Below are 24,752 nucleotides of genomic sequence, written 5' to 3'. Positions count from 1 at the left end.
AATACCTTTATTCGTCCCACAATGGGGAAATTTGCAGTCCACAGCAGCAATTGAAAAGGGATAGGGTTGGGGTGGGGTGAAAGGATAGAAAACAAGATATTGTAAGCATAACAAAATAAAAAATGTCAACTGTATACTGTGCAAATGTAAATGTGCAAAACCGTTCCATAAGAGAAAAAAGAAACTGTACATAGTGCAGAATCAAGAAATGCATTTTGATATATTGCAACAACCCATATTTACAAGTGTCCAGTTTTTTTTTTCACATGTGATCATTGAGAATTGTGAAGCCTGACAGCAGTCGGTAGGAACGAGCGGCAGTACCTCTCCTTCTTGCAGCGCGGGTGTAATAATCTCTGGCTAAAGGAGCTACCCAGTGCTGTCAGGGTAGCTCCTTTAGCCAGAGATTATTACTATTCTTTCCTTCTGATATTTGTTAAAAGACCAGTGAGGGTACCCACAGTTTGCGAGTGCTCTCCTGATATGTTTTGACTCCTTTTCTCTCACGTCGAGGGTTCTGATAACTCCTAGTTTGTGTTCACAAACTATGAGTTATCTAGTTCTGATAACTCCTAGTTTGAGAGAAAATCTGAATGCTGCGATATTCCCACCGTTCTGCCTACTTTCTTTTCATGGGTGTAATTTTTGGATTATTTCCCTATTAAAACAAGGCCAGGTGAAAGCACTGCATCACCTCAGTGTATTTTGCTTTCTGGTGTTTTTCTCTCGCAGGCCTTGATCGCACTTATTTCCACACATTTTGATGATGTGTTATAGATATACTTGAGTTCAGGAGCAATGTACTCATAAGGGCCGACAGGGATACCATAAAACATATTTTATCAACAGTAAAAGAAAAAGAAATAATGTACAAACAAATAAATCCCCAAAATGGCAGGACGGTGAAGGGGGAACTGCGTTATAGAGGGAATTTAAATCATATCTCTTAATGTGATTCCTATTTTATTGCCTGAGGGTAGGATTTGGGTGTTTTCTTTTCAGTTCTGTTGCACTGCATCTTGGAAAAAACAATGCTGATAGTTTGACATGAAGGCCAAGGAAACATTTATAAAAAACAACAACATTATTTTCTCAAAGTTTTGGAGTATTGTGGTGTGGATCTATTGCTTGGCAGGAAAATATGTATCACTTGTTGACAATAGATGTTAAAACCAAGCTCTTTTTCGTGCAGCGATTGAATTCAGACCCCACCAATGATAACCCTGGATAAAAAAAAATAATTGCCATGCAATCTACTATGTCTCCACATGTCAGACTGAGGAGAAATCGAACTTAGCCCAAACGGTTTCTGTTCCTTTCAGGGCCATGGAAAAGGAATGTTAACAATCAATCCCCTCTTTAGGGCTCATTTAAACTGATTAATTAATGCATCTGCTTCTTTGGCTGTGGTTTATTGGACTGTGACTGTGATCTAATTAACCATGGACTTTGGAGAAAGAGCTGGAGAGCAAATGATGATAGTACACCGAGGAAATTTAGCCAGAGGGTACACACCAAAGTTGCATCCGTCGACTGACAGTTTTTTTTTTTGTGATACTGCGACTGAGTTGACAACACCGCAGAGTCAGCCCCCGGGTAATATCAATAGCATCAACAAAATAAATCAAATCTTAACCAGATTGTATTGTGTTCCATAGGGGCTTAGTCAGATACATATTGTGGCCATTTCCGAGATGAAATGTGATAAATGCGGTGTGGGGGGTGGCATGTGGTCAATTGGTCAGCACACTGACCTCAGAGTGCAGAGGTCCAGGGTTCAATCCATCCATGGTCTTTCTGTGTAGAGTTTGCCCTTTCTAGCCGTGTATGGGTGGGTTTTCTCCCACATTCCAAAAACATTCATGGCAGTCTGATTGAACACTCTAAATTGCTTTCCAGCAGCTCATGTATTTTGTTTTTCTACTTTCATTCCTTTCATAACTTTGCTGCTGTGAAATGTAAATTTCTCCACTGTGAGACTAATAAAGGCAAATCCAACCCAATCCAAATTGTCTCTCAGTGTGAGTGTGAGCACGGATGGTTGTTCTTTTCTGTGTGACCTGTGATTGGCCAAAGACCATTTCAGAGTGTCCATTGCCGACTGCACAAAGACAGCCGGGATAGGCTCCAGCATATCCCATGACTCATGAGGCTAAAGCAGTTCAGAAAAAAATATGGCTATAATAAAAGGGTTCATCCTTATTGTCCAATTCAAGCATATTTTTTCTTTAGTTATGTGCTTAACCCAGGGGTGTATATAGTCGGTCCTCAAGGGCCGCTGTCCTCCCTGTTTTCCGGCTCTCCAAGGAGCAAGACACCTGATTTCAATCATCAGGTTTTTTTAATGCTGATTCAGAGCTGGCTGAGCAGCTGATCATCTGAATCAGGTATACAGCCGGGAGTGCTGGAAAACAGGCAGGACAGTACCCCTCCAGGCCCGGAGCTGGAAAGGTCTGGCTTAACTCATTTACTGCCAGATATGTGTCAACTGCAGTGCGAGGGTGTTTGTCATTTTCACTCAATTCTAGAACCCACAGAATATTGAGTTTTAGAACTACATAAACATTCAATTCATTGCAGCGTAAGAAACGTAAGATTCTCTTCTATCATCAGAACAAAAATGTCATCCTCCCAACATTTGTAACATTAATTCTCTTCCCACCTTCAAATCCCATCTCAAAACTCACCTATTTAAAATTGCATTTTCTGTGTAGCTTTATCTCTTGTTTCTATTCATAATAGTATTTTATTTAGTATTTTATCTATGCTTGTCTGTTACTGTAAAGTGTCCTTGAAAGCTTTGAAAGAGGCTTGAAATAATATGTATTATTATTATTATTATTATTATTATTTGGTTCTGGAGTAATATGAGGTGCAAGTGGGGGCAGCTGTACAAAAGCCAAATGCTGCCCCGTCGTGGAAGGGAAAAATATACAGTAAAGTCTCGTTATATCGATATCGGATATATCGATAGTCCTGGTTATATCGATACTATTTCTATGCACGCACGGAGAAAATTACATGCAAACAGGGTCGGATATATCGATAGTCCCGGTTATATCGATATTTTTTCGGACTCCCTCGAATATCGATATAACGAGACTTTACTGTATTTCCAACAGTTAAACCAGCGAGTCATCGGCACCCGCCGAAAGAAACACCAAAACCTGAACAAATTTGGGAATGGCGCTCCACATCATATTTTTAATTCCCGAATAGATTTGGGAATGGCAGTGAGTGAGTTAAGACAACACTTATCTTGTTTGCGGTTTCGTAAAACATACATTTGGACTGACTTAACGATTTCCTGTTTTACAGGTGAATCATTGGCTGGTAGGATTGGCCTTCCTCAAAGGTACTGGAGCTTTTCCTGGGTAGCTGAGGATGAGCTGAGCTTTCCATATAACTCGGAGCCCGTGTCAGGTGAGTTGGACATTGTTAACCTTGCTCAGCACGATGGATAGGCCCTGCCACTGCTGTCCCGCAAAGCCCAATTGGCCATGACGAGTCGCATCGCCTCGCCATCACAACAAATAAACATTTCTATCTTGCCTGCCCTCGACTTTATATGGTCACAGCCATGAATGCCTTGAAATGAAAATGGAGGGTTTCTATTCTACTTTACCCATGCAAGTCCGTCTGAAACTTGCATATAAATGAAGAACGTTTTGTTTTTCATCAAAAATTTTACCATCAGAATGAGAAAAGTTTTGAACGATAACATGCAGGTACTGCAGGTACGAGTGTTAAATGATCACAATAAGGAAACGTTTTTAAGACTGACCACTCTGTAAAGTGTATATGCTGCTGAATTGGCCTTTTTTCCGCTCAGGCAGGCACATTTCCTGGCACATGTTTATCTATGACTCACATTTGCAAGATCCCACTCTATTTTAAAAGCAATTTTATTAAACTCTTCAGTCCTCCACGTTTGCCTTACATTTGCATCCTCTTTTCATCCCCCCCTCCCCACCACACACCAAACAATTTTAAAACTGCAGCAAAAACGCAAGTTGTTCTCATTTTTCCAAATAGTGTTGCTTAATAGGAATATTACATCTGGGGTGTCCAAACTCACCCCTCAAGGGCCACCGTCCTGCCTGGTTTCCAGCTTTCCCAAGAGCAATGCACGTGATTGATATCATCAGAATGGCTCAAATGTTGCTTCACAGCTGGCTGGTGAGTTGCTCATCTGAATCAGGTGTGTTGTAGCCGGGAGAGATGGAAAACAGGCAGGATTGGGGTTTCTAGGACTTGAGCTAGACAAGCTTGCTCTGCATTATCACAGTGCCCGTTTTTAGGCCATGATACAAACCTGATACAGCCTGATAAAACCTGATAAAAACAAAAACAAGACTTATGCATCCAACTTTCTTCATCTATATTGGGTAGAGTGAACGCCGGCTCAAATGGCTGCCGCTGCTCACCCGCACAAAAAAAAAATCCTATGACTGTAAAGTGTCCTTGAGAGTCTTGAAAGGCGCTTAGAAATTAAACGTATCATCTGGACGAAATGCCAGGACAATTTTGCGTGCGAAATCAAGTGGAGGCATTCTTTAAAAGAAATTTGTTGCGACTAAAACATCAACTTCTACTTTTCAAAATCAGGCAACTCAAAGGTCACGACATATAGATTATAGATTTGTGTACAAAATAAAAACAGTTGATCAGCACCTGCGTGACCTTGGCCCTGACACACACACACACACGCGCGCACACACACACACACACACACACACACACACACACACACACACACACACACACACACACACACACACACACGCACACACACACACACACACACACACACACACACACACACACACACACACACACACACACACACACACACACACACACACACACACACACACACACACCTTTACAAGACAGCAATCAATTTCTCCTCCAGTTGATGAATGTGTGGTGGGTCAGTGTCGTGAAGGGCTCATTAACAAATCAACACCCCTTATTAATGCAGCAATGTGTGTTACCTTAATACATGTGTTCCCAAATGCTTTAAAATAAATTAATGGACTTTAAATTATGTGCAATATTAAGTGTGTGTGGACGTTCATGAAGTCTCTGCAATCATATTTGAGTTGAGGGTTCAAATATTAATCATTCAATAATGCAGTGTTGAAAAGCTTATCTGAGGTACAATCTTAATTGTATGTTAATTCAGGGACTGGTCCTTCACTTGACCAGTTCTACATCGACAGTTGTCCAAACCTCATAAATATTCATGACTATGACTGCAAGCTTTGGATAGTGTCTCTGAATAGTCATACTGTTTGTAAAATACGAAATAATAGTTACGGTTATGGCAAAACAATGCAGTTCTCATGTCATTAAACAACAAATGGTATGCTGATTAAATTTTACCCATTATGTAAAATAAATTGATTGTAGGCTTCAGAAGAAATGATCAGTACTGTTTTACTGAAATAAATCTCCATATAAATTCATCTCCTTGGCTGTCAGTCAAAAGACGATGACATTTTGCAAATTGCAATTATTTTCCCCCCATTTTGGCTTATTTGCATGGTACGGACTGTGTTTTTATTATTATTATTTGTCGCTATACTATTCCACATTTAACTTATTGAAAGTTTAGAAGAATTTTGGTTATTGATAGATTCGAGCCAAAACTATTAACCACGAATCAATTTTGAAGAGATTATTTTAAAACACACACACCCTCACAAAAGCCTACACCTGATAAATGAGCACAGCAAGCTATAAGTCTGAGGCATGGAAATCAGCCTGGATTTCATCGAAGAAGAGAAATCCTGCATTAGCCCACAAGAACCCAGCAAATGATTCGGATGCATCAGCTCAAGCACGGCCCTTCCTTCACCTCCACAAACCCTCTCAGTGCCGGCCTTTGACCCCACCCACTTCTTGCATCCACTAGCTCCTGAGAGGCTTCATTCACGCTTTCGTCTCCACCATCACGCTTCACACTACTGCCCCGTCTTGCTTGGTGAAATCAAGTAACGAATCTTGTGGCTCTCACGGTTGCTCTTGTAGCCAAGCATATCTAGGATCACTGATGCTGAACCGTATATCAGCTCATTGGTTTCCGTGATTGTTCCGGTCGGGATCGCTTTCAGTGCTGCATTCACAGTTTCCATGAGACTTTCAGGTGGTACTTCACATAGCCGTTGTAATCGGTTTCTTGGTTGCCCAGTTTTCATTCTTGCCATGATCTTATCTCTCAGGTCAGTTGCTGCTTCACCCAGCATTTCATTCATTGGGGCTGGCAGACGTCGCCCGGCCAAACAAGGGCTGCATCAGGTGCTGGGGAACCAGAGCACCTTGATGAAAAATGGCCTACTGCAACAAAGCGATGATATATATATATATATATATATATATATATATATATATATATATATATATATATATATATATATATATATATATATATATATATATATATATATATATATATATATATATATATATATATCTTCTACACCAAGGATTGATGATTGCATTTAGCTCGAAGACATTCTTTCAAATGAAAACGTTCAAAGCATTAAAAATGGAACATTTGCCTAGCACCCACACACACACACACACACACACACACACACACACACACACACACACACACACACACACACACACACGCGCGCACACTCTTTTGTTTGTTTGTAATTGTTTAAACTTACACTTGTTGTAATTGTTTAAACTACACAGACGTATTGTTTAAACTTTGTATTTATTCTGCCATGACTGCTATTATAACGTATTAATTATTGTATGAAAAGCCCTTCCTGGGATAATTCTGAATGTTTTTTTTAACTAGATCCCCTGTGCGACAGAAGCAATACGTGTGACGAGAATAGAGGTGGTGACGCAGAGTTTACATGGAGCATTGTGGCAACAGGGGACACATGGAAAGAGCATCACCAAAAGACCGAAAAGAAAGGATGGGAGGAAGGTAAGAGCGAAGCCCCCCCCACCGATGCCTCACCCCTCCGTGGGATTTTTACTTTTCCTTCACATACTCTGTATTTGTACGAGACTTATGAAGAAGTCGCCATCCATTACCAAAGTACATTTCAAGCATCACACTTGGGTCTAACACACACACACATAGACATACACACACACACACACACACACACACACACACACACACACACACACACACACACACACACACACACACACACACACACACACACACACACACAAAGCAGCAAACAATCTGCAAAAAAGTATTTAGATAATATATTTCATGAAATGGTTCTTGTGAAAGATCAGAACATAGTTTACTGAATCAGTAGTCTGAAAAACAAAGACTGACATTTTCCACTTTCTCTAGCAAAATTCATTTTCACACCTTGCATGCAGAGAAAAGTGTTTCTGCCATTTCTTCACCTGGGGTGATGGTGAAATGGGGGAGATGGATAAGTCTATTTATTTCCGTTTTTTTTTTTTTTTTTTTTTTTTTTTTTGCCAATCATACGCATCAAGCCTGAGACCAGATGGGTAGAATTAAATTGGAAATAGAAAGTTCACTGGCACAAGAAGAAAAAGGGGGAAAAGACACATGCTCGTGCTGGGATAAGGTCCACTTCAAGTGACATATTTTTCTGCTGGATACACCTTGTTGAGTCTGGTCCTTAAAAAGATAAAGAACTAAAAAGAGTGAAAAAGCCAAAGGGGCAAAACTTAGCCCACAGTTAATATTTTTTTATGATGCTTTTCAATACGTCCTACCTGGCACATGGTCAAACTATGGAGCGTGCGACTCGCAACTTCAAGTTTTCTAAGAACTCTCGATCTCCTCCTAGTATGACTTCAAGGGCATTTAACTTGGGAGGTATGTGCACTCTTTGAATCACATTTTTATTGAAAGTCTTGTTCATGAAGTTTTATACAGCCTAACCCGATTTGCCAACCTAAGAATCACATCCATCATGCCTCGTCCAACCCTGTCATATAATCAGTGGCGGTCCGTGCATTTCACGCCTAGGCCTTCAGTGAAGTCCTACTTAGTCCGACTTGAACAAATATCCCTCCTAATACCATAATTTATGACACAACGGCTGGAGATATCATTTACAAAAGCACACGCACGCAGTACTGGGCGTGGCATCACCTTAATCGTCTACAACACAGGCTATTTTCCGGAGCAATTACACATCAATAAATCTGCATCAGCAATTAGAAGTTGTCTCTATACGTGATACTGCAAACACTTTAAAAAAAGGAAATTTAAAATCATTTGTCCACAAAGTTTTATTAAGTCCACCAAGAATATGCAATCTTTAACAAGATTTTACGCTAAATTACAAAATGTCAGTTTAATATAAGAAAAACAACAAGACATTCACAAAACGAACTATTTGTTGAAAATAAAAGTAAACAAATCTTTTTCATTTGTTCTTGAGAATAGGCCTACATGTGACAGCAAGTTGTCCTCTCCTTCAGCCATTGTGGGTTAAAAAAGCGAGTAGATATACTTGTTTTTTCTGCTAAAGTTTCCGGGTCTGATCTGTTGTAGCTTGGTTGATTTGCATAGCGCTGCCTCCGCTGAGGGCTGAGGTAAAGTGAGTATCCAATAACAGGACACGTACATGTCATGTTCAACGCGAGGCCCTCTAGCTGGCCTTACTGTGCCAACTCGTGATCTGATTGGCTATCGCAACTATATATCAACTACATGTGCCCGTTCATGTACAGCGCACAGACGCCCTAACTGTTGATTCTGAAGGCGTCGGTCAGATTTCATACAGCCTGGCGACACAAGCTAGCTGAATTCTTATTGGATTAAAAACTCTGACCTAAAACTACAACACTGAAAGGAGCATAACCAAATGGATATAATATAACATCAAGAAAACAGTAAGTAGAATAATTATATCTATATTTAGAAAAAATACTTTTTTTTAATTAAATTGACTTTTATTATAATTATGATAATGATGTCTGATTATGTTAGGCCAGCAGAGAAGGCCTTGCTGGCTCTGACGGCCCACCACTGCATATAATACAATACTGTATATGATAGATTCTACCAAACAGCACAAATGAAATGTAAATTTCTCCACTGTGAGACTAATAAAGGCATATCCAATCCAATATTCTATCAGATAGAATATGTGCTGTTTGCTATCAGATAGAATATGTGCTGTTTGGTGCTGAAATTGTCCTTCGTCTAGACTTCATTGTTTTACCCCAGATGTCTATTTGCAAAGTAGCATCCCGGAAGAATTAAAGCTGATCATGATTGGATTCTAGGCAACACAGAGTACAAATGAAATATATTTACATAATCGTGTTCAAACCCTCGGTTAACCACAATATAGTTGGCGTATTTTGAATAATTGAGCAGGGCAAGCTGCTGTCTCCACACATTTTCAGTGGTAGGAGGAATTTAAAAAGGGATGAGGAAAAAAGAGATGAATACTTCATGGCTGTGATATGTGGGGTCGCTAGGAGTGTTTGTGAATTCACCAAACTTATCACGTGAAAGATTATTATTATTATTATTATTATTATTATTATTATTATTATTATTATTATCTCATCTCATTTTCCATACCGCTTATTCCTCATTAGGGTCGCAGGGGTTGGTGGAGCCTATCTCAGCTGTCTTCGGGCACGCGGCGGGGGACACCCTGAATTGGTTGCCAGCCAATCGCAGGGCACACAAAGACGTAAAACAGTCGCTCTCACACTCACACCTAGGGACAATTTGGAGTGGTCAATCTGCCTGCCATGCATGTTTTTTGGAGTGTGGGAGGAAACCGGAGGACCCGGAGAAAACCCACGCGGTCCCGGGGAGAACATGCAAACTCCACACAGGGAGGCCGGACCGGGACGCGAACTGGCGACCTCTGCACTGTGAAGCCGGTGTGCTAACCACTCGACTACCGGGCCGCCCTATTATTATTATTATTATTATTATTATTATTATTATTATTATTATTATTATTATTATTATTATTATTATTATTATTATTATTATTATTATTATTATTATTATTATTAAGAAGAAGAAGAAGAAGAAGAGCTGTGGTATTGCATGAGGAAGTCTGGAGTGACCGGAACGTATATATGCAAGACATATATCATGACTGTAAAACAGTTGTGAGGTGTGCGGTCTTTGTGACCGAGGAATTCAAGGTGGAGGTAGGACGCCACCAGGGGTCAGAACGGAGCCCCTTCTTATTCGCAATCATGATGGACAGGCTGACAGACGATGTTAGATAAGAGAATCTCCTTGGACGATTAAGTTTGCAGATGATATTATGATCTGTAGCAAGAGCAGGGCACAGTTAGGGGAGAAACTAAAGAGATGGAGGTTTGCCCTGGAAAGGAGAGGAATGAAGATCAGTCGCAGCAAGACGGAATAAATGTTTGTGAATGAGAGGGATCCAAGTGCAAGAGTGATGCTACAGGGAGAAGAGATAAAGAAAGTGGAGGATTTTAAGTACAGTGAGACCTCAACTTACAAACACCTTATCTTACAAACTTTTCGTCTTAAGAACCTCTAATTTATGAAAATTTAACCTAATAATAAGCACTATTTTCATAATACACACCCACCACGGCTGGCGGAGTGATCTTCGGCGGAAGCACACGACCGAACAGCGCTCCAGCCGGCGCTACTTTGCACACCTCCTCTCATTTAATGCACACGTCGATCGCCTACTTGGGGCTTTTTGCTGATAATTTTACTATGATGGGACCGAGGAAAAAAACCACCACAGGAAGACACAAAATAAAATCACAGTCGCTGAGAAGAAGGAGATAATTGAAAAACACGAATGAGGTGTGCGTTTGTGTGATTTAGTGGCCGAGCACGGCTATGCTAAGTCAACCATTGCTCCCATTCTCCTGAACACAGAAGCCATCAAAGGTGCGTCTGTTGCAAAAGGTGTTTCTGTGCTCTCAAAGCGACGGTCTCGGGCAATTGAAGAAGTTGAAAAAAACTTTATTTTGCAGCACAGTTTATTTCTTTAATAACAGTCCTCGTGTAATGTGCCTCTCTTTGTGACTTTATGATACAATGCAGTGTATTTCTTTCATTACAATACAAAAGCACATTTATTATACATAGAATAAGGTATGTCGTGTGTATTTTTAATGCTTATTTAGTTAAAAACTATATTTTATGGTAACCCGGGAACAGATTATTCCCATTTTAATAGTTTCCTATGGGAATTGTTTTTTTGAGATACACACTTTTCGCCTTAAACACTCTGTCTGGGAACCAATTAAGTTCGTAACTTGAGGTCTCACTGTACTTGGGGTCAACTGTCCAGAGCAATGGAGAGTGTGGAAAAGAGGTGAAGAACGGCTGGAGAAAAATGTCAGGTGTGATGGGTGATAGAAGGGTTTCAGCTAGGTGTATAAAACACTGGTAAAACCAGCCATGATGTTTGGATTGGAGACAGTGCCACTGAAAAAAAGACAGGAAGCAGAGCTGGAGGTAGCAGAGATGAAGATGTTAGGGTTTTATTTGGGAGTGAGCAGATTGGATAGGATCAGCAATAACTATATCAAGGGGGCAACTCAGAGAACCCAGACTGAGATGGTTTGGACATGTCCGGAGGAGCGAGAGTGACTATATTGGATTGGATTGGATTTGCCTTTATTCGTCTCACAGTGGAGACATTTACATTTCACAGCAGCAAAGTGATGAAAGGAATGAAATTAGAAAAAAGAAATACATAAGCTGCTGGAAAGGCAGCCACTTTCGCGGCGCCGTCTTGAAGTCAAAAGAACAAAAACAAAACTAAATAACAAATAATATAACACAAAGACAACATGACAAACCAAAAACACAGGGAGTCATTCATTCTTCAGGACTTGCTGTACCCTCTTTGTGATGACATGACGCAGTTCTAGATGAAAGAGGAGACATTCAAAGCGTCGTTCCACCAGTGGATCACGGACATCATGGTGGAACGTCCACGTCGACTACAAGCTAAATGTTGAAAGCAATCACGCAGCTGTAGCATCCATTGACGAAAAGAGATTGTCTCACATCTCCTGTCCCACATATATCTGCTTCAATTCCAAGCCGCAACAGTGTCACATACGCATCGGCGCTCTGCGCTGACGCTCCTTTCTTCTTATCGCGGGCTCCTCAAGCCATGCATCCATTCAGCCGCAGACTGTCCAACAGCACCGACCTATCCGCTGAACAAAGCGGGGCTGTGAAGATGCTGCCCATTACAGGCGCAAAAAAGCACAATGGCCCCTTTGGTGTCCAGCGATGGCAGTCGGATGGCAACGACATTCCTCCCATTCAAAACAGTACTGGCATATTCATGCTGCCGAAAAGGCGCAACCGCTCAGCACAGTCTCCTCCTTGATGAATGTCATGGTCAAAAATGCTGAAAAACAATCCGTATCCATTCCACACGACGCTCAGCAACACAAAGTGACAAAAGAAAACACAGGACACAGGACATATCAGGAAAAAGATTCCGAGCCTTGAACTGCCAAGCGGGAGACCGAGAGGAAGACAAAAGAGGAGGTTTATAGATGTTGTCAAAGAGGACATGAAGGTAGCTGGTGTAAGAGAAGAGGATGCGCAAAACCGGTTTAGATGGATGACACTGATTTGCTGTGGCGACCCTTGAACGGAAGAGCCGAAAGGAAAAGAATAAGGTTTTTCTTCTCTTTTCACCAATGATTGGACTTTAAGGGCTGCTGTGATCAAATAGGTTACTGCATCATGAAGAAATTAAGTGCTTTAAGGCTTATTTGTAATGCACAATCTAACCTTGAAATTCTCCAGTGCCTGATATTTAATTTCTGTCTTCCATGTCAAATTTGTGATCAATGAACTGAGAAACCATTCTAATCAATAATTCATTCAATGATACGCTTTCTCCTTGTTGGATTAGCTCCTAGGGACTGCAAGGACACGATCAACAAGGCAAATTCACAATCAGTATTGTTTCTACTCAAATCAACTGTATTTATAGAGCACTTAAAAATCACACAGCTCCATCATAGAGACATCAATAAACAATAAAACAATACTTTAAGAACAAAGACAGTAGAAAGCACGAAAATAGTAACATAAAATTATGTCATATTGAGTCAAAAGCAAGACAAGTTTTAAAATGGTCAGTCGGAGGCTGTTTCCGAACAGAGATACCCCACAGAGGATTCTCACTAAGCCACCTCTTAGGTCAGGGGTCTGCAACCCAAAATGTTGAAAGTGCCATATTGGACCATAAATAAATAAACAAACTCATAAATAAAACACAAATCTGTCTGGAGCGGGGAAAAAAACTAAAAGCATTATTTACACATGTGGTATGGATCTATCTTCTTCTTTTCCTTTCGGCTTTTCCCCTTAGGGGTCGCCACAGCGAATCAATGTCCTCCATCTATCCCGGTTTTGTGCGTCCTATTCTATCACACCAGCTACCTTCATGTCCTCTTTGACCACATCCATAAACCTCCTCTGCGGTCTTCCTCTCGGTCTCCTGCCTGGCAGTTCAAGGCTCAGCATCCTTCTCTCGATATAGTCACTCTCTCTCCTCTGGACATGTCCAAACCATCTCAGGCTGGCCTCTCTGACTTTCTCTCCAAAGCCTCTAATACAAGTTCTCCCTCTAATGTACTCATTCCTGATCCTATCCCACCTGGTCACTCCCAAAGAAAACCTCAACATCTTCAGCTCTGCTTCCTGTCTTTGCTTGAGTGGCACTGTTTCCAGTCCAAACATCATGGCTGGTCTCACCACTGTTTTATACACTTTTCCTTTCAACCTAGCTGAAACCCTTCTATCACACATGACACCTGACATTTTTTCTCCAGCCGCTCCAGCCTGCCTGGACACACTTCTTCACCTCTTTTCCACACTCTCCATTGCTCTGGACAGTTGACCCCAAGTACTTCAAATCCTCCACCTTTAATATCATTTTTATTTTGAGGAATAGAAAAAAAAATAAAAATAGAATGTGCAGAACGTGCCCCTTATCTTGGCAAAAGCGGACCGTATTTTCCGCTGTATAAGGCACACCCAAAGATTGATTTTCTTCAAAAGATGACCCTGCGCTTTATACGTGCCTTTTTTGTGTAATATTTAGGCACAACAGGTCTCGCAACCACTGTCAACAGCCACCAATGTTCCCTCTAATTTTTCATGTGTCTGAGCGGACACACAAGCTCCCTGATCACACCGAGGAACACTGTGAGCAACATCAGATGTGTACAAGTGATGTGTCGTTCGCGAACGAGCCGTTTCTTCGAGCCGGATCTCTGAAGTGAACGAACGAAGAGAACCAGTTCCTAACAAGGAGCCGGAAATGGGAGCCGACTTTTTTTGTCCTCTATTCCCCGCCGCAGTCTTCGGTTAAAGCCCCACATGATTGGTCGATATCTGTGGCAGAGGAGGGAGGGGAGAAATACAGACACATGCAGCAGTGAGGAGAAGGAGGAGGGGGAGGGGGTTAGGGTAGACAGGTGGACAATTTTATTACATTATATTGTTATTATTATTCAATTGTTATATTTTTTTACTAGATGGTATGATAGCATTATTAATATGAAAAGCAAATTAGTGCCAGCTGATTAGTGCCAAATTAGTGCCAGCTGATCATCAGACCAGAGTCACCACCGGGATGTGTGTGTGTGTATATATATATATATATATATATATATATATATATATATATATATATATATATATATATATATATATATATATATATATATATATATATATATATATATATATATATATATATATATATAGTTGATAAGGCATCAGTTTGGCATATGGGAGACGAGGGTTCGAATCCCACTTGTGGCAGAGAAAATGAGCAGAAATGAGCACAATGACATCATCCAGTGTGGGTCCTTGGGCAAGACCGTTCACGCTAATGCCTACCTCATACAATGATGAGAGACAATAAATGGAATGACATGCCGGCTCAGACGTCGCCCGGCCAAACAAGGTCTGCGTCAGGTGCTGGGGAACCAGAGCACCCTGATGAAAAATGGGCTACTGGAACAAAGCGGAGATGGACGAGATGCGATAACAAGGCTCTGTTGGAATGCTACTACTCAAGCAACCCTAGTCAGAGGGGTTACATGCGGAGAATGGGGGCTGAATGGTTACTTCGAAACCCACAGTCACGGTTGACCACGAAACAACTAGTAGCTCAGTGTTCCAATATCCACAAACGGCAATTGCTATCACAACTTGAGATTGATGAGGTACAACACAAATTCCGAGGTGAAGGGCCCCAGGCTGCCACATCACAGGAAGAGGTTCAACCAGAGATTGGGAGGCAAGCCCCAATGAATAATGAGATTGGGAAGCCAGCCCCAATAAATGAAATGCTGAGCGAGGCAGCAAATGACCTGAGAGATAAGATCATGGCAAGAATGAAAACTGGGCAACGAAGGCACCGATTACAACGGCTATGTGAAGTACCACCTGAAAGTCTCATGGAAACTGTGAATGCAGCACTGAGAACGATCCCGACCGGAACGATCACGGAAACCAATGAGCTGATATACACCTCAGCATCAGTGATCCTAGACATGCTTGGCTACAAGAGCAACCATGAGAGCCACGAGATTCATTACCTGTGAATTACCTTGCCTGCCAATCCCGCCCTGATCAGCTGCAGGTGTGTGGTTTTAATTGCTGCCTGCCTTGTGTGTGTGTACACGTGATGTATATATGGCAAGATTGAAAGATACTTTGAAGAATTAATGAATGAGGAAAATGAGAAGGAACAAAGAGTAGAACAGGTGACTGTTTGTAACGTCGCTTGAGGCTTGAGGGCTGGACGCAAGCGGCGATGGAGAGCGGGGAGGTTGGATCCAAAAATACACGGCGAGACATAGCTCCGGAACAAAAAGTCTTTACTGAGACACATATGCCAAAAAATAACAACAGGAGGAGATGAGTGAGGATCAACGGAAAAATGCAGACCTGACCATAGGGAAGTCGCGAGGGTAGCTTCTCAATACTCCGACGGGGACGGTAGTGTGCGATCGGCAAATATAGTCAGGTGGCACAATCAAAGGAATGACAAACAGCTGTGGGAACCCAGGTGAGTGATGATGGGAGGGGCCGTCTCCAAGGAGCAGCGGAGGAGGAGACAGAAGGGGTGGGGCGCGCCCAGGACGGCGACGAGATGTGACACTGTTGTGGACCAAGACGTAGCAAACATTAGCAAGGATGAAGTAAGGAGGGCGCTGAAGAGGATGAAGGGGGGAAAAGTACTCGGGCCTGATGATTTACCAATCGGGGTATGGAAGTGTCTTGGAGAGGTGGCGGTGGTGTTCCTGACTGGGTTATTCAACAAGATCTTAGATGGTGAACAGATGCCTGAAGAATGGAGACAAAGTGTACTCGTGCCCATTTTTAAGAACAAAGGAGATGTGCAGAGCTGTACTAACTACAGAGGAATAAAGTTGATGAGCCATACAATGAAACTCTGGGAACGAGTAGTTGAAGCTAGACTAAGAGCAGAAGTGAACATTTGTGAGCAGCAGTATGGCTTCATCCCAAAAAAAGAGTACAACAGATACAGTCTTTGCTTTAAGAATGCTTATAGAGAAGGAGAGAGAAGGTCAGAAGGAATTGCATTTGTGTCTTTGTAGATCTGGAGAAAGCGTACGACAGGGTGCCCAAAGAAGAGCTGTGGTATGGCATGAGGAAGTCTGGAGTGACAGAAAAGTATGTCAGAGCGGTGCAAGACATGTACCATGACTGTAAGACAGTTGTGAGGTGTGCTGTCGGTGTGACGGAGGAATTCAAGGTGGAGGTGGGACTGCGCCAGGGGTCAGCTCTGAGCCTTCTTATTTGTTATGGTGATGGACAGGCTGACAGATGATGTTAGACAAAAATCTCCTTGGACCATGATGTTTGCAGATGACATTGTGATCTGTAGCGAGAACAGGGAACAGGTGGCGGAGAAACTAGAGATGTGGAGATATGCCTTGGAAAGGAGAGGAATGAAGATCAGTCGCAGCAAGACGGAATATATGTGTGTGAATGAGAGGGATCCAAGTGCAAGAGTGATGCTACAGGGATAAGAGATAAAGAAGGTGGAGGATTTTAAGTACTTGGGGTCAACTGTCCAGGTCAATGGAGGGTGTGGAAAAGAGGTGAAGAAGTGTGTCCAGGCAGGCTGGAGCGGCTGGCGAAAAATGTCAGGTGTGATTTGTGATAGAAGGGATTCAGCTAGGATGAAAGGAAAAGTGTAAAAAACAGTGGTGAGACCAGCCATGTTGGTTGGACTGGAGACAGTGCCACTGAAGAAAAGACAGGAAGTAGAGCATGAGGTAGCAGAGCTGAAGATGTTGAGGTTTTCTTTGGGAGTGACCTGGTTGGATAGGATCAGGAATGAGTACATTAGAGAGACAACTCATATTCGAGGCTTTGGAGAGAAAGTCAGAGAGGCCAGACTGAGATGGTTTGGACCTGTTCAGAGGAGAGAGAGTGACTATATCGTCAGAAGGATGCTGAGCGTTGAACTGTCAGGCAGGAGACCGAGAGGATGACCGAAGTGGAGGTTTATGGATGTGGTCTAAGAGGACATGAATGTCGCTGGTGTGAGAGAAGAGGATGCACAAAACCGGGATAGATGGCGAAAGGAAAAGAAAAAAAAAAGTCTCGCAGTGGAGAAATATACATTTCACATGCAGCACAGTTCTGAAAGGAATAAAAGTAGAAAAACAAAATACAGGAGCTGCTGAAAAGGCAGCCACTCTCGCAGCACCATCTTGAAGGCAATAGAACAAAACACTAAATAACAAATGACAACACAAAGACACAGAGTCATTCATTCTTTAGCACTTTCTGTACCCTCTTTGTTACACAAAGCAGTATGATGAATGAATGGATGGATGGATGGATGGATGGATGGATGGATGGATGGATGGATGGATGGATGGATGGATGGATGGACGGACGGACGGACCGTTAATAATAATAATACATTTAATGTATAAGTGCCTTTCAAAACTCTCAAGTACACTTGATGAGTGAATGGCAAACATCAACATTTTCTCTCGTGTCTTCAATTCTGATTGGTCTCATAACAATGTTGCAAAAAAAAACAAGAAAATAACTGCCACATATTTTATACTGTTCATGAATTCAAAATCATTTGGTAGGCTGTAAGAATAATCTGTCTCGAAACATCTAGGATCATGAAAATGGCTTAAGAATTTAGGAAAACAATGGTATTAGAAATCCAGTGTCGTCTCCAATGGTCAAGTCCTTGAGTGCCAGGTATGGGTGGAAATGAAAACTCCTATGAAGTTACAACGTTGTGTAAAATGAAAATAGCCCAATGCAACCATTTCCAAGACTTTCTCATTGTTTACTTGTGTGGCGAATCAATGCTGAAAGCCGAAAGGAAAAGAAGAAGAAAAAATAATATATATATATATATATATATATATATATATATATATATATATATATATATATATATATATATATATATATATATACATTCGGAAATATGACAACGGTGTACAACTTCTGAAACATTGTGGCAATCAGGTCATTGAATGCATTTGAAAGACCATCTTGATCATACATACCCCAATGTTTCCACAAACCTCATGATGTAATTAAGAAGTGTTTATACAGTAATTTGTATAATTGATTGAACTATCCTAATTAGTTTAGTGGAATTGGTCTTTTGCCATCAGATCAACATTTAAGACTGTCTACACCAGGGGTCGGGAACTTATGGCTCGCGAGCCATATATGGCTCTTTTGATGATTGCATATGGCTCGCCGATAAATCTAAATACATATTCTCGCTTTTTTCTGTTCATTTTCTGTTGGGGCTGCAGTTGGTGGAAAGCGCAATTTTGATTGGATGACACTGACCTAGGTTGACGGAAAGTGCAATTTTGATTGGATGATACTGGCCGTTAGTCGAAACAGGTAAACGCCCTTTTAAATGATCCCCACGAGTAAAAACAAAGGACACTTCAGCATGAATACACCAAGGATTTGCCTTTGTGGAGAGAAAAGCTTCTGATTCTAATTTGAAATGAAACAATACCATCAATGAAAAAGTCAAATGTCAGTAACATTTTAACAAGCCCCATGTCAACGTTAGCATCAATATACTTCTGTGAGAAGTATGTTGCATAGCAAGTGTGGAAGCTAATGAGCCGTGTGCAGGCTAGCGAGCAGTAACTTCGCGTATGGAGCCGGCAACTTGACTTTCATTCCGATTGTTTGGCTAGATTTTTATCAATCATGAGGAACAGAAAGCCATTCATGTTAACGGCGAGTACTATCACAGTTATTTTAAATAATACATTCTGACATTTTGTTGAAAAGTGGCCGTGCGTGCGTCTGCGCGTGTGTGTGTGTGTGTGCGCGTGTGGGTGTACGCGCATGTGCTCGCGCGTGTTGTGGCTCTCACTGAAAGCCATTTCTAAATATTTTACTTTTATGGCTCTCAGAGTCAAAAAGGTTCCTGACCCCTCGTCTCCACAAATAACAAAATTGAATTTGTGTCGAATTTTTTAAGTGTGTTTGGCCTTGCTCCTAATGACATTGGCACGGACGGATGCCTCTAAAGCGTTTGGTCTTCCCAGGCGGAGGTCAGATCATGCTGTTTGTTGATAGGTTTCATTTGTATTACCACACTTTTGCTGACCCAGCCATCAGTCTCTCTGTCTCTTTCCTTCAATTGTTACTCAATCACATGCACATGACTGCCCACACACACATATAAGACGATGTTGTTAGCACAGTAGGACAGACGTTTTTTTTCTAACGGCAGGCCATTCTCAGACACTTCAGATTTGAAATTCTGAGTAACAAAATCACAATACTGTTTGTGGATCGTAGCCATAGCAAAAGATCACTTGAATTGCCTCGGCCCAGCCTTCATTTCAAGAGGTCAAATGGGTAACTGCTGATCTCATATTATTTCGTCAATGACAAGTAAATGTGACGTCTTACTTGAAGGAATTATACAAACACTAAACTTGATGGTGATTCTCACATTGATATGGAATTATTGCACTGAAGCACATTATGGATCTACCTACCAACCAACCCACTACCGTATTTTCCCCACTATAAAGAGAAATGCCTTCAATTTTTTCAAAAGCTGAGCATGCGCCTTATAATCCGGTGCACCGTATATATGAATCAATATTGAGCCGCAACAGGTCTCGCAACTACGGTAAGCAGTCGAGATTCCATTTCCCCCCGTAGAAGAAGTAGTGTGCGGTGCATGCTGGGATCAGTGACGTGCGGTGAGGTTCATGGTTGGTGAGGCACTGACGTCATCAGTCAGATTTACAAACATATGAACTATACAGAGTATCTTATTCACCATCATGCCATTTGATTGACAACAGTTAACACGTTTCGTTTAAAATGTCATGTCAGCATTCTTTATATAATCTGTAGCATAGAAAAAAGAATTAAAAAACGTGATTATCATGTTACCATTTTTTATAAATGAAGTCCATGCGCAGCTCCTTCTGAAGAAAGGCATTGATACCTTCTTTGTAGAAGCCTTCCTTATCTTTCTTCAGTTTTAAAAGTCCCTCTATTTATTTCAATTTAGATATGTATACATCCATTCTGAAAATAAGGGCAAGCAACACGAAAAAAATAAATGGATGGTTGCACTTAACTTGCTAACTGTTTACTGTAGCTTGCTCTCACTAATTCGATTCCCCTTGTACCGTAGTACATTGTTTATAATGTAAAGTGACTCCACATTATATACACCAGCAAAACTGTAGAAATTTAGTTCATATACTAAAAGTGTTTGAACACTTTAATAGCGATATGCAGAGGGACAGCAATGTGGTCTCACTGGAGAGCAAGCCAGCACAGTTAGCCTAGTCATTGTGCAATCCATGGTGAGGCTCAGCCGGCTGCTGCCTCACCGCTCGTCTCTACTTAGTATTTGAACGATAAATGCGAAAATTCAGCAATTTCGAAAAAAAAATCCAAAAATGGTGAAGTTAAATGGAAAAGAACTTTAAAGTACAAATCACTAAATAAATATAACTGTTTAATTTATTTTTTCATTTGATATTTCCATGATGACAGGTGAGGAACGGCCTCACCTATCTCCCCTGACTGCATGTCACTAGCTTCAACGGCATCAACAGAGCATTCAAAGCTATGAGTGGGAGCAGTGGATGCAGAAGGCGAACACGCGTTCACCAAGACGGGGCGACAGCGCCGGACGACATACGCCACTATCTGCCAGGAGATCGCAAATCCCTGGGCTGATAGCAAGGCAGGAATTGTCACTGCCAGACAACAACAGCGACACTGACTCCATGAATGACGACTTGGATGAGACGGAGCTGGGCGTGTTGGATGCCACATTCGCCTAGCTGTTCAATTCAGACACAGAAGAAAAATTCCAGGGATTCCGAGATGAGGAGATGAATGAACTGATCAATGAACTGATAAAGTGAGCTTTACGTGTTTCATTTGTAACAGTCTCTGGCTGGAGGAGCTACCCAGTGTGTTCAGGGTGGGCAAGAAGGGATGCAAGTGGCTGTTCATCATAGCTTTTAGTTTAGCTAGCGTCTCTTGCCGACCTCAGGTGGGCAACAGAACTGGCCCTCTTGACAGGCGATCCAGTCTTTTTCTGTCCCAACCACATAGTCATAGGAAGTCTTCAGGAGTGACCCCTGAACCCCCCCAAAAAACCTGTTTCCTGAGTAGGAAGAGGCGAATGTGTTCCTTTTTGATTATGTCATCGGTGTTTGCGGTCCAGTCCAGTTTATTGTTGACAATAACACCCAGGTACTTGTACGAGGCCATTCTCTCTGTCCATACCCTGGATGTTCAACGGTGCAGGTGAGGATATTTTCCTGCAGAAATCCACAACCAATTTCTTGGTTCATCTGGAGGGGATTCTGCTGGCACCAGTCTACAAAGTCCTTGGACAGTCCTCTGTACTCCCGATGATCTCCCTCTGTAATGAGGCTGACAATAGCTGAGTCATCAGAGAACTTCTGAAGGTGGCAAGTTGGAGTGCTGTAATTAAAGTCCGAGGTGTAGAGGGTGAACAGGAATGGAGCTGGGACTGTCCCCTGCAGCGCTCGAGTGTTGCAGAGAAGCCTATCCGATTGAGTTTTGCCCTCATCTACTGTGACTGGTTTGTGAGGTAATCTGTAATCCAAAATGTGAGGTGGTGGTCCACTCCGGCATGCCGTATCTTGTCCCCCAGTACATTGCACTGGATGGTGTTGAAGGCACTGGAGAAATCGAAGAACGTGATCCTCACTGTTCTCCCAGCATTCTCCAGGTGCAGCACCGCTGAGCGGAGGAGGTAGATGATGCCGTCATCCACACCAATGCTGGGCTGGTAGGCAAACTGTAACGGGTCCAGTGATGAGCTCGCCAGCGGTCGCATTTTGGCGAGGACGAGTCTCTCCAGTGTGTTCATCAGCTGAAACGTCAGCGCCACTGGTCTTTAGATGTTGAGCTCCTTCGGGTGGGCGACCTTGGGCACTGGGACCAGGCATGATGTTTGCCACAACTGTGGATCTCTAGCCAGCTTCAGGCTCAGGTTGAACATGTGTTTAACAATGACACACTGCTGGAGCAGGTCCTGAGGAGTCGGGAACTGATGTTGTCCGTATCAGCTGCCTTTCTCACTTTCATCCTCCTCAGTTTGTTCCTTACCTGCAGGGTTGTGACATACAGGCTGCCTCCCAACATTCACACAGTATGTAACCTGTACTGCCAGAGAGAATAACATCTTGGACTTGTTCTATTCAAATGATAAGGATGCGTACAGACCCTACACCATCCAACCTCTTGAAAGAACCAACCACAATATGGTGTATCTCCAGCATGTGGACAAACCTCTGGTCCACAGGCAACCAGCTGTGACCAGCACAGTCAGAAGATGGTCGGCAGAGGCTGAAGAGGCTCTGCGAGACTGCTTTGATTCAACCAGGTCGGAGCTCTTCCCTGAGATTCACGGGGACGACATTTATTCACTCACCGACACCATTACATACTACATAAACTTTTGTGAAAGAAACACTGTACCCACCAGGACTAGGTGTTTTTTTTCCAACAACAAACCATGGATTAATTCCGACATAAAGGCCCGCCTGAAGAAAAAGAAAAGGACTTTTGTGTCAGGGCAAAGAGAGGAACTCATGGCTGTGCAGATCCAACTGAGGAGAAAGATCAGAGAGGAGAAAAAGGCCTACAGGATCAAAATGGGGGAGCAGCTGCAAGTTAGCAATGTCACTGGTTTCTGGAAAGGCCCGAAAAGCATCTCAGGTCACACAAGACCATTGATATCGAATTAGAATGACAAGGACTGACCACAAGGAATAAACCACTTTTGCAATCAGTTTGACAAGACGTCTGTCGCCCCCGCCCCACCGTCAACTACACCTGTAGTTGCACCTGCACCCACTCTCACTGTGGACTCACTGTGGACCCTCCCAGCGCCCTCTCACGACCAGCTTCCAGCAACAGACAACTCAACCGATGCCAAAAATAAAAACTAAAAAATAACGGCGATGAGCAGAAGTGAAGATGACCATCTCCTTCCCGTAGGTTTCAGGAACAAAAATAAACAAAACACGAACAGAAAAAATATAAGAATGAAATAGTATTACGGAAAGGTACTTGAAAAGGGGAAGAAGCTGCTGTAGAAGCAGCCGGACAGGGTCACCACCTCACCATTCATTCCTTCATTTATTTTTCCAACCGTTTTATCCTCATTAGGCTCGCAGGGGGGTGCTGGAGACTATCCTAGTTGTCTTCTGCGAGTAGACGGGGGACACCGTGAACCGGTTGCCAGCCAATCTCAGGCCACACAATAACTAACAAACATTCATATTTACTAGGGGCCATATGGAGTGTTCAATCAGCCTGCCATGCATGTTTTTGGAATGATGGAGGAAACTGGAGGATCCAGAGAAAACTCATGCAGGCTGGGAACTACATGCAAATTCCACACAAGGAGCAAGGTTTCACAACCTCTGCACTGTGAAGTTGCCGTTTTAAGATGTAAAACCAACAGGACAGTAGCTCTACAGGACCAAAGTTGGACATGGTCCGCCGAGGCCTTATACATGTTGTTTTTACACCACCGTTTGAAACACTACCATCTCAAAGCTAATTGGGAAGCAGAGCTGTATTGAGAATTGGTGGCTGAACAGTTGAGCATTGCGGTAATTTGCCTAATCCGGTTTGAAATTCAATGATAGTATGCTTAACAATTAGTTTTCCCTTTTTAGCTCTTGTTTGAGCTGTTTTACATGTTTAATGGTGCAATCTTTGATGGTGGGTGGGAAGATAAAGCATGCTGATGAGAAACAGAATTAATTATTTCCACTATTGATATCGAGAGTGAGGCAATTTGGGGGCTTTAGACGCCTCCATCACTGAGTGTAGTGACTGTCGGGCTGTACTGTCAAAGTGATTTAGACATTCTTCTGGTCAGTATGAAGTGGAAAAGTTAACAGGACAACTACCAGACTAGCTCATTTTTTTGTCTGTCTGATAAATGCTGCAGGGGGTGAAATGGCAAGTCCGTAACAAGGGGCACTCAGTGGCTGAGAGGTCTATTCCCTCTGGCCATAGATCAAAGAAGTCAAAGAAATACAAGTACTGTATGTGTTGTTTTTCCTTAAGCCACATGACCTGAGGCAGTCATGCCTTCAATCAATACAATAGACTCTTGCCTGAAACTGAAATAAGCCCTGAAACTTAAGTAAAACATCACGGAACGATGACCGGTGTATTG

General features: G+C 42.2%; 1 protein-coding gene across 1 annotated transcript in view; it reads left to right on the top strand.

The window, feature by feature from the left end:
* Nucleotides 1–24,752, top strand: part of alk (ALK receptor tyrosine kinase) — a 498,990-nt gene that overhangs the window by 246,338 nt on the left and 227,900 nt on the right. The window contains exons 2-3 of the mRNA XM_089004720.1: nt 3,319–3,423; nt 6,821–6,955. Of these exons, the coding sequence (XP_088860846.1) occupies nt 3,319–3,423; nt 6,821–6,955 (240 nt within the window). The remainder of the gene's footprint in view (nt 1–3,318; nt 3,424–6,820; nt 6,956–24,752) is intronic.

Source organism: Hippocampus bargibanti, linkage group LG09, assembly GCF_051943395.1.
Source record: "Hippocampus bargibanti isolate YZ-2025 linkage group LG09, ASM5194339v1, whole genome shotgun sequence".
Classification (NCBI taxonomy): Eukaryota; Metazoa; Chordata; class Actinopteri; order Syngnathiformes; family Syngnathidae; genus Hippocampus; species Hippocampus bargibanti.
This window is presented reverse-complemented; position numbering and strand designations above follow the sequence as displayed.